Consider the following 13781-nt stretch of genomic DNA (forward strand, 5'->3'; position numbering starts at 1 on the left):
ACTTGACTGTAACATCAAAACGTCAGTATAAGATACCACATCATAATCGCTTGTGCGGCTAAAGATGAGAGCGGTGGTGCCTATGCCCTTCTAGAGTAACCACATCAGCGCACTAATTGCTAATTTTCTCCTGTTTGCGAATCATTTAACATTAAACTGAAATTGCAATATTAACAATTGTCTACCTTCTTACAGCCCTTGGCTACTACGCGTGGGGAGTGGGGAATCGGGGAAATCCTATTACGCGGACGCGTATCGCGTATGCAACGTAGGGGGATTTGTACGCAGACATTCGTTTTAATTTATCGTCTAGTCCGTCTGGCGCCACTAGACCGGCACACCATTAATATTGTATTCTCAAAGCATACTAGATATGAGCGCCGATAGGCATACAGCCGGCGGCGGCGCGCCGGTCAAAATTGGTCGGCGGCGGCGGCGAATCGGCGGCGTGGCCTTGAAACACCTTCGATTAATGAAAAAAGAATTCAAACCAAAATTTTACCGAAAAAACATGTTTTTGCTGTAAGAAAGTTATGAAATAAATGCATTTTTTAGTTTCAAGGATAATTTATTGAATAATGGTACGAAAAAATTTTATATTGTATAAACTGTGGATAAGCGGTATCGCGCGGCATCAGAAGCGATCTTAATCTTGGCGAGGCTCTGGCCGGAAGATCTTAGCGAGGCCCTTATCTTTTGTGCTAAGTTAAAAATTGCGGATTGACTGTATCAGGGAAACGTCTTGTCGACAGTCCAAAGAAATCGAGCTCCGTCATTAACCAATATCGATTCAACAAAACCGATTTATGTCAAAAAGTGAGGCCCAACGCCGAGCTCCATGTAACACCGAAGACTTGATTTCGACGCCTCCCAATGCAAGGCCAGAGGATGAGCTGCAGGTAAGCATACAGCTAAGAATCGAACGCCAAGTGTAAGCTTGGCTGACGGCCGAACGCCTGGAGCGCCGATTGCGGCGCGCTTCTGTGCGAGGCCGAGCTGCAAGAGAGCAGAGCGAGGGCGCAGGCCGATAAAGACTGTAGCCATAGTGTTAATGATCTGGAGCTTTCCTGCGGGCAAATTCGTGCGACGCCAAAGGCCGAGCTGCAATGGAGCTAAGATCGGATAAGGACTAATGCTCAAGCGTTTTAAAACAGGCCGAAAGTTGAGCTCCAAACAGGGCCAAACACTTGCAGGTTCAGATAGCGGCTTAATTCCATGCGAGTGATGCAAGGCCAAAGATTAAGCTGCGAGAAAGCAAAGCTTGAAATTTTAACAGTAGCCAAGTTTAATTGAGACCCGATTCCGACGCCCTTCCGTGCGAAGCCAACGGCCGGACATTTGGACGTGGAAACGCTTAATTTCTCAAAATTAACCTCATTTTATACCTTTTAAAGACGTTTAACCATGCTTGCAATGGTTAAATTCGCGGTAAATGACGGATGGTTAGCTGGCAAAATTAGTTATGCACTGGATCGGTAATCCAAAGATGTGGGTTCGAGTCTCACGTTACCCAGAGTTGATCACAGTTAATTTTTTCATTGTGATCGACATATGTCTAGTGTATACCTATATACAATCTATAAATTGTAATGTGGAACGTTCCACAATAAAAATGGAAGGAAATCAGTATGTTTATTACAAGCATATTGATGTTAAAATTGATATTAAATAATTTCGTTTCCCCAAGACTAGTAGCGCGGTTACTAGACAGATAAGTTTGCATTTGCCTTCGATATTTTTGAATTATATGGGCCTAAAATACCTTTTGAATGCCTATAAACTATTCGAAGTGGCGCCGTTAATGATCTAAACTCGATTAAAAATATATTATCTGATTCCGAAAGTAGTAGTAACTACCAAGGTCACGCCGATGCCACGCCGATAGCGCAGCGTCGGCGGCGGCGGCGCGACAATTTTGTCGGCGGCGGCGGCGCGCCGGCGCGGCGCTCATATCTAAAGCATACAGACCCCCTGCCCTATTCACCTTTGAAATATTTAAGTCCAGCTCTGCTCATATTTAAGTTTTAAAAAGTTGAGATGTGATTAGACAGTCAGAAATGCTCATCGACTTTGTTAAACTCACAATAATTGTGTTTTTGAATTTAAAAACGCGTCTAAAGACTGTTAACCTTTATTTTTAGGTTAAAATCAACAAGTCTATTACAGTACATATCTGTGTTATATAATTTTCCACTCTACACGATAAACATGTACGTACTGTACCTAGGTAGGTAAGCACGTATAATCTTGTAAGCTTTAATGACCAGAATCTCATGAGTGTTTATCTTTTGAAGTGCGATTTCGGGCAAAATAAAATAGAACACATAAAGTTCAAGCCATAATTAAAAGGCATTTTTCTTCTTCTGTTATGACGTTTATTTTGTGCTGGTGTAAAAAACCATTAAACACACAGAGATTTTATCACACTCTGATACCGCAACGTCATCTCGATAACTTAATCGACCAGAGCTCAATTATCGGTACATATTCCTCGAGTCATAGATCCATGATACCTGCAAGGATGACAAGGATGCTGACCTCAGGTTCGTTGACTCGATCTAACCTCGCATAGTTCATGATTATTTTTGACACGCATTGTAAACAGCGCGTACGTAGCTGGATGAGTGTTTCGTTTTGTTTGAATCTTAGTTTCGTGTAGTTTGGACATTTTATCTCATAGTTCGATTATGTTAGGCCTTGCGAAACTGAGCAAACAACCAGGCTTAAGCTGTTCATAATCGCAAGCAATAAACCTAATTAGGAAACACATGATTTCATTGATATTGTCCTTAAAATGTTATTCATACTCTTGTTTTCCTATTTAATTAGTACTCAGTTATTGAGCAAGTGGCAGAATTTCATGGTTCTCATCTCATATAATTTTTTGTAAATTTGTGTAATTAATTAATAAGTAAACATCGACCTCGCTAGTCGCTAGGTAGTTAAATCCATCTGTTGCAATAAAAATGGGCAGTTGCTGATAAACCTGGTTAATTGATAATGCAGGTTAGGTTTCGCATTACAAACAAATGGCTTCATTATTCGATATCCTTGGATATTGTAGTCATAACAACGTCTATTTAATACATTGATATTTCTAACCTGATAACTTGGATCAGAACCCCTAGCTTCGATACCGTGACGAGCCGCGTTTGCGTAATGTCCATTATTGTATGGGATTTTGAACAGCGCGCTGAGCGGGACGTTTTGGTAACTCAGTATCCCATACAAAATGACACTGAACGCATAAGCGTAACGCAAAATGGACACTAGGGGTACTGTACAGTGTACAGAAACATGTTTTTCGAAAATGTTTATGAATGTCATTTTATTTGCAAATTACATTTAGGTACATCATATTTTATATTTTAAGCTACGAATTTTAAGTACTTCCAGTAGTTACATAAAACCAAGCTGGAATATCTACTGTAAATTGTCATACACATGCACGGCCACACCAATGATTATATCTATGTAAGGGAATGTGATTTATAAAATTCACTATCTTGTCCTTAACTGCAATAAGCATGTCAAGACGAGTATAAATATACATATCTATGCAAGCATAAATAATGAATATACAATAAGTTGCATGTTAAATTTAAATCGCATACAATACGAGTAAATTCATGATCGTTTCCATAATTTCTGCAAGTATGAAATTAATGTAGTAGGCAATAAAAAATAAAAATCCTCTTGGTAAAACTTGCAGTTCTTACAGTGCAGTAGTTGCAGGGCGTCAAACATATCCGTTTTTCAAGTTGCTAATTTGGTTATGACTATGGAGTCCTGTTACAGGTCTATATTTATTAAGAAACTAAGTCTTGTTACTTAGTGAACAAATTATTCACTAGAAATTTTGTCAACACAAAACGTTCATTTCTTAGAAGCTGTTTTTAACCTACTAAACTGGAGAGGATTGTACTTTTAAGCAATTAGGTACATTTGTTTCTCCCATACATTCATTTCGTTATTTGGCGAAATCTCATTAGTTTTTATTGTTTTTAAGTTTTTTATGGTATAGTATCTTCTATTCTAACGATGATATACTGTACATTACCACATGTGTTTAACTGAATATTTTTACTTTTCTATCGCTTATGGAAAGGCGCGGCCGGTGCGCGGATCGGTAAGTTACTTACAGGATGGCCGCTTTTCGTGTCTGTCTGCTTTCCTTGTCTGTCAGTAGTGTGAGTAGCGATCGCTTGGGGAGACTGCTTGATTTTGCACCGAAAGCACGCTCCACGAACCAAAGTACCAGATTATTGTTTTCGTTAGTTGGCTAAGAGCCACTTGCACCATCCCACTAACCCGGGGTTAACCGGTTAAATCAGAAGTTACCACTAGTACAATTTGACACTGGGTTAATGGTTTAACGGTTGCTTAAGGTCTTAATTAATTACCGAAGAGAAATAAAAACCAAATATAACGAGACATTGAAAAAAAAAGGAGTCGACAGTGAACCTTGCATTAATTGATATCATCATAAATTAATTGTAAAAGGAAATAATCCTGTATGGGTAATTCTAAGTTAAGAGGTAATCACTTGTATAGAACACGTGGCACAACATAAATGTTAAAACTTTGATCTAATTAAACAATATTTTTATTGAAACAACTCTTTTATGCAAGGTGATCAGTTTTTTTTATCATTTTAGAAGAGACCAGCGGGCTCAGCACGGTTCCATTTTTTATCCACTATCACTAAGCCCGTCACTTTCGCACTTACATACTTGTTAGAACGTGACAGGCATGGTGATAAATGATAAAAATGCGACCGTGCTACTAGGGCTGGGGAGAGACCGTACTTTTTAGGGTTCCGTAGCCAAATGGCAAAAAACGGAACCCTTATAGATTCGTCATGTCTGTCTGTCTGTCCGTCTGTCTGTCCGTCCGTATGTCACAGTCACTTTTCTCCGAAACTATAAGAACTATACTGTTGAAACTTGGTAAGTAGATGTATTCTGTGAACAAAAATAGAAAAAAAACAATAAATTTTTGGGGTTCCCCATACTTCGAACTGAAACTCAAAAATTTTTTTTCATCAAACCCATACGTGTGGGGTATCTATGGATAGGTCTTCAAAAATGATATTGAGGTTTCTAATATCATTTTTTTCTAAACTGAATAGTTTGCGCGAGAGACACTTCCAAAGTGGTAAAATGTGTGTCCCCCCCCCCTGTAACTTCTAAAATAAGAGAATGATAAAACTAAAAAAAATATATGATGTAGATTACCATGTAAACTTCCACCGAAAATTGGTTTGAGCGAGATCTAGTAAGTAGTTTTTTTTTATACGTCATAAATCGCCTAAATACGGAACCCTTCATGGGCGAGTCCGACTCGCACTTGGCCGCTTTTTCTATGTAATACAGAGAGAAGGGTCTCTCCCCTGATCTCTTCAAAAACAAGAAATGTCGAAATTTTGACCAGCCGCCATACAAGTTCGAGCAAATTAAAGTGTAATGATTCATTTAAACAAGAATTCATACCTTAACTGTTTATTTTGGAAAATTATGTGCCAGGGGAGTGACTTTTTCATGTGAAATCAGATATAATTGTGAAAGTATTTATTATAAATAATGAAAATACAGTATTCATATAATCTATACACAAATTATAGTAAATATACAAATAAATTTAAGTATTTAAATAAATAATTTTGAAATAAAACTGACCAGGGGAGATACGACTTTCATGAAACAACATTGTCAAGTAAAGATGCCAATGAGCAAAATGACTGACAATCTGAACCAAAAGATTACCGTTGCTGGGTTGGTTGTTAGTTTTGAATCAAATGCATTGCTATTAGGATTAATATCGCAATAATTTAAATCATAAACACTATATTTTCACAGTTCATTAATGGTCAGGGTAAGAGACACAGAATATGGGGGGCAAAAATTGTCATAAATATTTTTTATAAATAAGAAAAATGTAACCAGGGGAGAGGCCTTTCCCAGCAGTGGGACACACAAAAAGGCTAAGAAAAAAAAATTAAAGGATTATATTCATAACATTACAATCAATATTAATTTTAATCTATGAAGTATACCAAATTTAATGGATTCAAGGGAATTACATGTGGATAAAATTACTGATTTATCGTAAAACCTGGAAAGGGACAGGCCAGGGGAGAGACGTTTTGCATGAGTTAATTAATGAATTGAAATTGACTGTATATAAAGGAAATGCAATATTTTATGGGAAAGTACCATAATTTATTTAAATTTATTGAGAAAAATATGGATATATATCATGGACATCGTTAATACCTCTTTACTTAGAATGACCCGTATATGCCAGAGAATAATAAAAAAACCGTCTGGAAACTCTCACTTTGTATTTGTTTGTAGGCCTGTATGCTTTCGCTGTTTATCTTGGGTACGGCATCACAAGAAAGACTGATACCGACCAATTGGGTTACTTTTTTTTGTTTGTTGTTATAAATATCAATCATTGTATAGTATGACGTAGCTTTGGTTTAACGCTTTTAACTTGATTCGTTTTTTGCACTGTTTTATTCGTGTAACACTTAGTTTGAACAAAACGTGTATGACCTTTTTTTGTTTAAATTTTTGCAGTTGTAATTTTAATAAAACATGCATGTTGATTGTACAGTTAATAAGAGTAAAAATATATTAATCCATCTAATTAAGAACAACTTTATCAATATGTGTCTATAGTAATGATCATTAAATAGCAATAAAATATAGTGTAACGGCGTCCTCTCATCGCAATACCTATGAGTTATTGGTATTGATAGAGTCCTATTGGCACAAGTATATTTTTCATTAACTTTGTTTTGCACTCACCAAGCTGTACCTATATCACCTTGTTTGTTGCACTTCAATTAATGCACATTGCACCGAGTTTGATCGCACATATTACCTTTTATGTTTTTCATTTGGTATGCGTTATCCGTTTATTATTTTCGTGTTAAATATTTACCATATCTATGATGCAACTGTTCTAAATAAAGATAGCCAAGTCATTGCAGTTTTCAGGCAATAGTATCAATAGCCAATACTAAATCTCCTCTAGAATTTATATTTTACACTGATTTGTTTATCATCAAAATAGCGAAAGCTTACACCAACGTAAATCTATTTGGATAGCTTCCAATAAAATATTGTTAACCACGTAAATTGGCAATGACTTTGTTTATTTTTATACGTCATATGCCTAGAATGCACAATATGATACACGTTAGTTACGACTAATTTGTGTTTGACACGTGGTTTTTATACAATTGATTGTATCTACTTGAGCATAGTATTTTATAAAGTCTTTATAAAGAACATACAATCGGGAGGTGTGATTTTACCTTATTCAGTTTGGTGGAATATCAAAAGTATAAAATCCATTGCCAGTCACAAACTAGAAATAAGTGACCTGTAGAGTCTGTGCGGAAAGAAAAGGGTCGTGGAATGTATTGGGCCCCATACAGTCCACGACTCTTCTCTTTCCGCACAGACTCTATAAGACTGTACAGAAAAGAATCTCAATTGTACGAGGGGTATTCAAAATATTCTCGGTATGAGAATGAAAACAAACAAGTACGAAAAGTTTGATATTTTTATTTTTCAATATACTCCCCCCCTATGTTCATACACTTAAAAGATCGATCAATTATTTTTATTAATCCTGCATAAAAATATTTTTTATCTTTGGTGTAAAAATGCTCCTCCACTGCCGCCTTCAATGCTTCATCATCGGAAAATTTATTTCCACGCAGATCCTTTTTAAGATTGGGGAACAAAAAGAAGTCGCTGGGGGCTAAGTCCGGACTATACGGTGGGTGAGTAACAGTTTCAAACCCACATTCAACAATAGCTGCCTTGGCAATATGAGCAGTATGGACGGGGGCGTTGTCATGCAGAAGCATAACACCTTTGGTTAACTTTCCTCGCCTCTTTTCTTTGATTGCATCCTTTAATTGACGTAGAATGTTAGCGTAGTACTGTCCTGTGATATTTACACCTTTTTCTTTATAATCGATCTGTAATACTCCTTCACAATCCCAAAATATCGTGGCCATGACCTTGCCAGCTGAAGGGATGACCTTGAACTTCTTGGGATGAGCTGAACCCTTAATGTGCCACTGCATGGACTCTTGTTTACTCTCTGGGTCATAATGATGAACCCAGGTTTCATCTCCAGTAACTATTCTTTGCAGCACCTCATCAGGATTTTCACCGCACAGGTCAATAAAATCGGAACAACAAGCTACACGCATGCCTTTTTGAAGCCGAGTCAGCATTCGCGGAACCCATCTTGCACTTACTTTTGACATATTAAGATGGTCATGGATAATATCATGTATGGTACCAATAGAGAGATTGGTTACTTGTGCTATAGATTTTACCTTCACTCGACCATCTTCCAATATAAGTTTTTCCACTTTATCAATATTTTCTTGTGAAGTAGCTACTACAGGCCGGCCAGGTCTAGGGTCGTCTTCAACACTCTCCCTTCCACGTTTAAACTCGCTTGACCACTTTTGAATGGTAGATAAAGAAGGAGCAGACTCACGGTAAACACAATCCATTTCCTCTTTTATGGTTTTTTGATTTTTACCCTGTTTTGTCAAGAATTTTATCACGCATCGATGTTCTAATTTAGTTAACATTGTCAATTCCCACATGATGTTCATGTTTGTTCAGCAATTGCAGAAAAACAAAAGAACATCTCGCTTCGAATTATACTTTTTTTTAATGTCAATGAATAAACCTTAGCGGCCAGTAACGAAAGAAATTTTAGAAGAGGTTGTAAGATATCAATACCGAGAATATTTTGAACGCCCCTCGTAGTTTAAATGTGACCAACTTTTATGAAATTCAGTCTAAAAGGCAATGTACGAGATGGTATGAATTATATTCAAATAGGTACACCGCCTTCTATATTATGCATGTAACTATCATATGTATGTTTGCCTTGTCGTCACGGCGTCACGCAGATATGTGCTTTGAATGTGGAGTAATTACGTGTTGGGTTGATTTGAATAAAGATGTTATTTTTTTATGCAGGCTATGACATGTCGCCATTCATCCGGCGTTATGCCAACTACATGAATGAGAAGGCTCTGTCTTACCGGACGGTCGCTTTTGACTTCTGCAAAGTCAAAAGGGGGTAAGTTAAATAAATTATTACTTCTCAAAACCAATTAACCATCATTACTTGCTTCGTAGTTTTGCACTTTTTAAGGACAAACATGATCTTACCAATTTTTACTTAAAATATTTGTAAATTGTTAATATTTCAGTAATTTAAAAACAACCTTCGTAAAAATGTTATATAACCTAAGGTTAGGCGAAACGCTAACAAAATCTGTCATTTGTTTACATTATCTGACATTCTATTCAACTAGGTACTTACACTAAGAATTACCTTAAACGATACAATTTTGTGACGTCAAAAGTCCACCTTTCTTACTTACCCGCTAAGCTTAAGCTCTTAACACGATCATAGTACCTATATACTACATAAGTAGTACAAGATATCCTTATCCTAGTTCCTAACTCAGGGGTCACCAAATGGCGGACCGCGGCCCGTATCCGAAACGCCAACCTATTTAATTTCTTTGTTTCTTTAATAAATTCAAGTAAAAACGGACCGGGATGGTTATTTTATATTAAGAACCAAACCCCTGAAGAAACTAATTGGTGATCCATGTCCTAACTTCTTCTTGGTCCTGGCTTTTATCCCATTTTACTTGGGGTCAGCCCTCCTAGTAGTTCTGCGCCACATCACACGGTTGTGGGTTGTCTCCGGTACTGCATTGCTAGCTTTTAGGTCGTTTTTAATAGTTTGTGTCCAGGTTGCTGGTCGTCGTCCTGGGCCTTGTTTACCCTCTTCTATGGCAAGTACTCTTTTGGTCACGTGGTCATCCTCACGCCTCATAACATGGCCATACCAACGCAGGCGGGCTTCTCTCATTTTGTCTGGAATACTAGCAACCTTGAAGGTTCCGCGTATGTATTCGTTCCTTATTTTATCTAAACGCGTGACTCCTCCAGACCAGCGAAGCATTCTCATTTCCGTAACGTGCATTTTCTGTTCGTCCACTTTTCGTGTCGGCCAGCATTCGGAGCCATAAAGAAGAGCGGGTCTCACTGCTCTCTTATACACATTTCCCTTTATTTTTACTGGTACACGTGGGTCACATAAAACACCAGTGAGTGATCTCCATTTGAGCCAACCTGTCTTGATCCTGTTTTGAATATCTTTCTCGGTGCTGGCTGTTGGTGCAATTATGGAGCCTAGATATTTAAACTCTTCAACTCTCTTGAGTGGCGCATCTGAGATGGATGGACATGGAGAATCTTTTGTGCTGGTACCAGAGAAATTGCAATACATATATTCGGTTTTCTGTGTACTGACTTTTAGCCCTCTTTGCTCTAAGGACTCCTGCCAGGCAGTGAGATCCTGTTGCACTTCTTCTAGCGTTTCTGCTATCAAGGCTATATCGTCCGCGTACAGAATAGACCATGGTGCTGGTTTTTGGATGTCTTTTGTAATATAGTCCATCACTAGATTGAATAGTGTGGGACTAAGCGTCGAACCTTGATGGACACCCACTTTGACCTCAAAATGTTCACTTCTTCCTGCTGGGCTAACTACACTGGTTGTGATGTTATGGTACAGATCTTTTAGCAGTTCCGTGTATAGTTCTGGGACACCTTGAGCTCGAAGCGCCCGCCAGATAAGTTTTCGTGGTACGCGGTCGAAGGCCTTCTCTAGGTCTATGAATACAATATGGAGGTCCTTTTTGGACATTTTGTACTTTTCCAGGAGTATTTTTACGGAGTGTATGGCGTCTGTTGTGCCCACTCCGTTAGTGAATCCGCACTGATTTGGGGTGATTTGGGTTATTCGTGTGAGCCTTTTGACAAGGACACTCTCCCAAATTTTTAGGGTGTGTGAAGTCAACTTAATACCTCTGTAATTTCCAACTTCGGCAACATCTCCTTTGTTTTTGTAAAAAGGTATCAGATTGCTCGATCTCCACATATCTGGTATTTTACCACTCGCTAGGATTATGTTAAATAGATTTGTAAGCCAGTCTAAACCGACCTCCCCTAGGTGTTTCCAAAGCTGTGATGGGATTTCATCGGGTCCTGCTGCTTTCCTATTTTTCATTTTAGAGATAGCTGCTTTGACCTCTTGTTGTGTAATCTCTTCAACTGGTCCTTCGACTGGTGGTAGTGACGAAAGTGGCCCTTGAGGGAACTCTTCATTGAGGAGTGCTTGGTAATATTCTTTCCACCTATTATTGATGTCTTTGCTGGTGGTCAGTAGTTTTCCGGAAGAGTCTTTGATGTACCTGTTGCGTTTGATATCCTTTGTGTTGTTGTTACGGCGTTTAGCCAGCTTAAATATCTCTGCGTCGGATTGGGCATGTTCTAACTGTTGGTAGAAGTAGTCTAACGAAGTCGCTCTCGATATTGCTACGCACTTTCTGGCGTTCTTTTTCTGCAGGATATAATCTAGGCGGTCGCTTTCCAGTTTTGTTTTCTGCCATTTCTTAAAGGAGTCCTTCTTTTCTTTAAGTTGGGATTTCACCTTTTCATTCCACCATGTAGGGTCTTTGTTGGTCTTCAGTTTGCCTTTCGATACTCCTAAGTGAGATGCGGCGCTTTTTAGACAAAATGTGTGGAAATTGTTCCAGAGAAAGTTACTTTGATTTTTACCATGAAGTGTCTCCTTTAGGTATGTGTTAACTTCTTCCAAGAAATGAGTACTGGTAGTAATATTGTACCATTTTATACGCGGTTCACTTTTTTGATACCTCTGTGTCTGGTTCCAATTTGGCATATTTAGACAGGCGACCAGAAGCCTGTGTTGGGCAGTTAGCGGTTCCCCCGGGATGACTTTGCAATCTTTGAAACTACGAAAGATTGCTCTGTCACACAGAAAGTAGTCAATTTGTGTCGCAGAGTTTCCACTCTTGTAGGTTATAAGGTGTTCTTCCTTTTTTTGGAAATATGAATTCACAATTGGAAAATCAAAAAGGGCAGCAATATTTAAAATATCTTTTCCCTGGTTATTAAGGGATCCATAACCAAAGTTTCCGTGCACAGGTGAGTCTTCTGGTGCGGTTTTGCCGACATGGCCGTTAAGGTCTCCTGCTATTATTCTCTTCTCCTCCGCAGGTATTGTTTGTAGGAAGTCTTCTAGGTGCCCCCAGAATAATTCTTTCTCCGTGTTTGCACAACCAGACTGGGGCGCATACACCGAAACTATATTTAAAGCCGGTTGATTATCTAGTGCTAGTTTTACGCACATCATTCGATCGCTGATTCTTTCTACTTTTATGACTCTTTGTTTGAGGTTTTCGTCGAGGACGATTCCAATTCCGTTTCTAGTTGTCGATGTGCCATTGTATAGTAGTTGGTAGTTTCTGCCAATGTCTCTGGACTTTGACCCTTTCCACTTAAGCTCTTGAATGCAGCAGATGTTAATATTACGTCTATAGAGCGTATTAGCCAATTCTTGACTGCGTCCCGTCAGAGTACCAATATTCCAGGTAGCTATGCGCAACTTGTTTGCGCTGCGTCTTGTTTCGTCGCTTGCAGGGGACGCCCTAGCATTTTTCGCCTGTGGTTTCATCTGACCGTCGCTTACGGGGGACGCCCTAGCAGTTATCCTCGTTCTTTTATGTTGCACTTTCATACTAGGAGATTTTGTTTTTTGGCTTTATGTTTTTACGGCCGGTTGCCACCTGACGCCAAGACTGTCATCCTTTTCTCGGATGTGAGAGCCGCCGTTGGCCCACAAGGGCTCTTCCGCCGCCAACTCTTCTGGGATGCTCCACCCTAAACATCCAGCACTGACTGCGACCTCTACTCCAAATACGTCAGAGAAGCCCGCAGCAGGGGTTTGATAACGAAGTGTCCTTCTCCGGCCTGTTGGTCCGCGGACGGTATTTTATTTCCCGTCTACCCTGCGCCTATCAAGACGCCGAGCGTTCCCCTATCCGCCGCCTGGGGACGCGTTCTCTAGGTGTGAGGCTCACCCGAGAAATCCATGTCCTAACTTATTATACAAAAATTTTAAGACGTACAAATGTGACCGTTCTAGGAAGGAGGAAGGCTCTCTTCGTATGATGAACGCGGAGAAGCTGCTAAAAACGTTGCCAGTCCTGCAGGCACAGCTGGACGCGCTGCTGGAGTTCGACTGCAACGCCAACGACCTCACCAACGGGGTCATCAACATGTGCTTCATGCTGCTCTTCAGAGATCTCATCAGGTAACGTTGCCAGTCCTGCAGGCTCAGCTGGACGCGCTGCTGGAGTTCGACTGCAACGCCAACGACCTCACCAACGGGGTCATCAACATGTGCTTCATGCTGCTCTTCAGAGATCTCATGCATGAGCTTTAATGTTGGTCTTTAGGTATTTTCCGGGAGCACCAAGCTCTCGTAAAACACTGTTTGGTGAAGTGTAATTGCCGATGAAGACCATTTAGTGACAGTATGTTAGACTGTTTTCTGAAGTTGGGTTATTTTTGGTTAAAGGTTATTTCCTATTACAGATTGTTCGCATGCTACAACGATGGCATCATCAACTTGCTGGAGAAATACTTTGACATGAACAAGAAAAACTGCCGCGACGCTCTCGATCTCTATAAGAAGTTCCTCATCAGAATGGATAGGGTCGGAGAGTTCCTCAAGGTACAGCTGGACATCATTCGGGTCTCACTTTCTCATCATGTCATTTGTCTTCTTCTCGTACAGTAACATATCTCAATTAACTTATCAAGATTTACATAAAAAAATAT

General features: G+C 39.3%; 1 protein-coding gene across 8 annotated transcripts in view; it reads left to right on the forward strand.

Annotated features, from left to right (window-relative positions):
* LOC134648217 (phosphatidylinositol-binding clathrin assembly protein LAP) overlaps positions 1–13781 on the forward strand; it is a 36386-nt gene that overhangs the window by 11051 nt on the left and 11554 nt on the right. For 7 of the 8 annotated variants that reach the window (XM_063502723.1, XM_063502730.1, XM_063502737.1 and 4 more), the window contains exons 4-7: positions 4109–4129; positions 9030–9132; positions 13084–13251; positions 13536–13674. In XM_063502723.1, coding sequence (XP_063358793.1) covers positions 4109–4129; positions 9030–9132; positions 13084–13251; positions 13536–13674 — 431 coding nt within the window. The remainder of the gene's footprint in view (positions 1–4108; positions 4130–9029; positions 9133–13083; positions 13252–13535; positions 13675–13781) is intronic. The other variant, XM_063502715.1, reaches the window with a different exon arrangement.

This window comes from Cydia amplana, chromosome 1, assembly GCF_948474715.1.
Source record: "Cydia amplana chromosome 1, ilCydAmpl1.1, whole genome shotgun sequence".
In the NCBI taxonomy this organism is placed as follows: Eukaryota; Metazoa; Arthropoda; class Insecta; order Lepidoptera; family Tortricidae; genus Cydia; species Cydia amplana.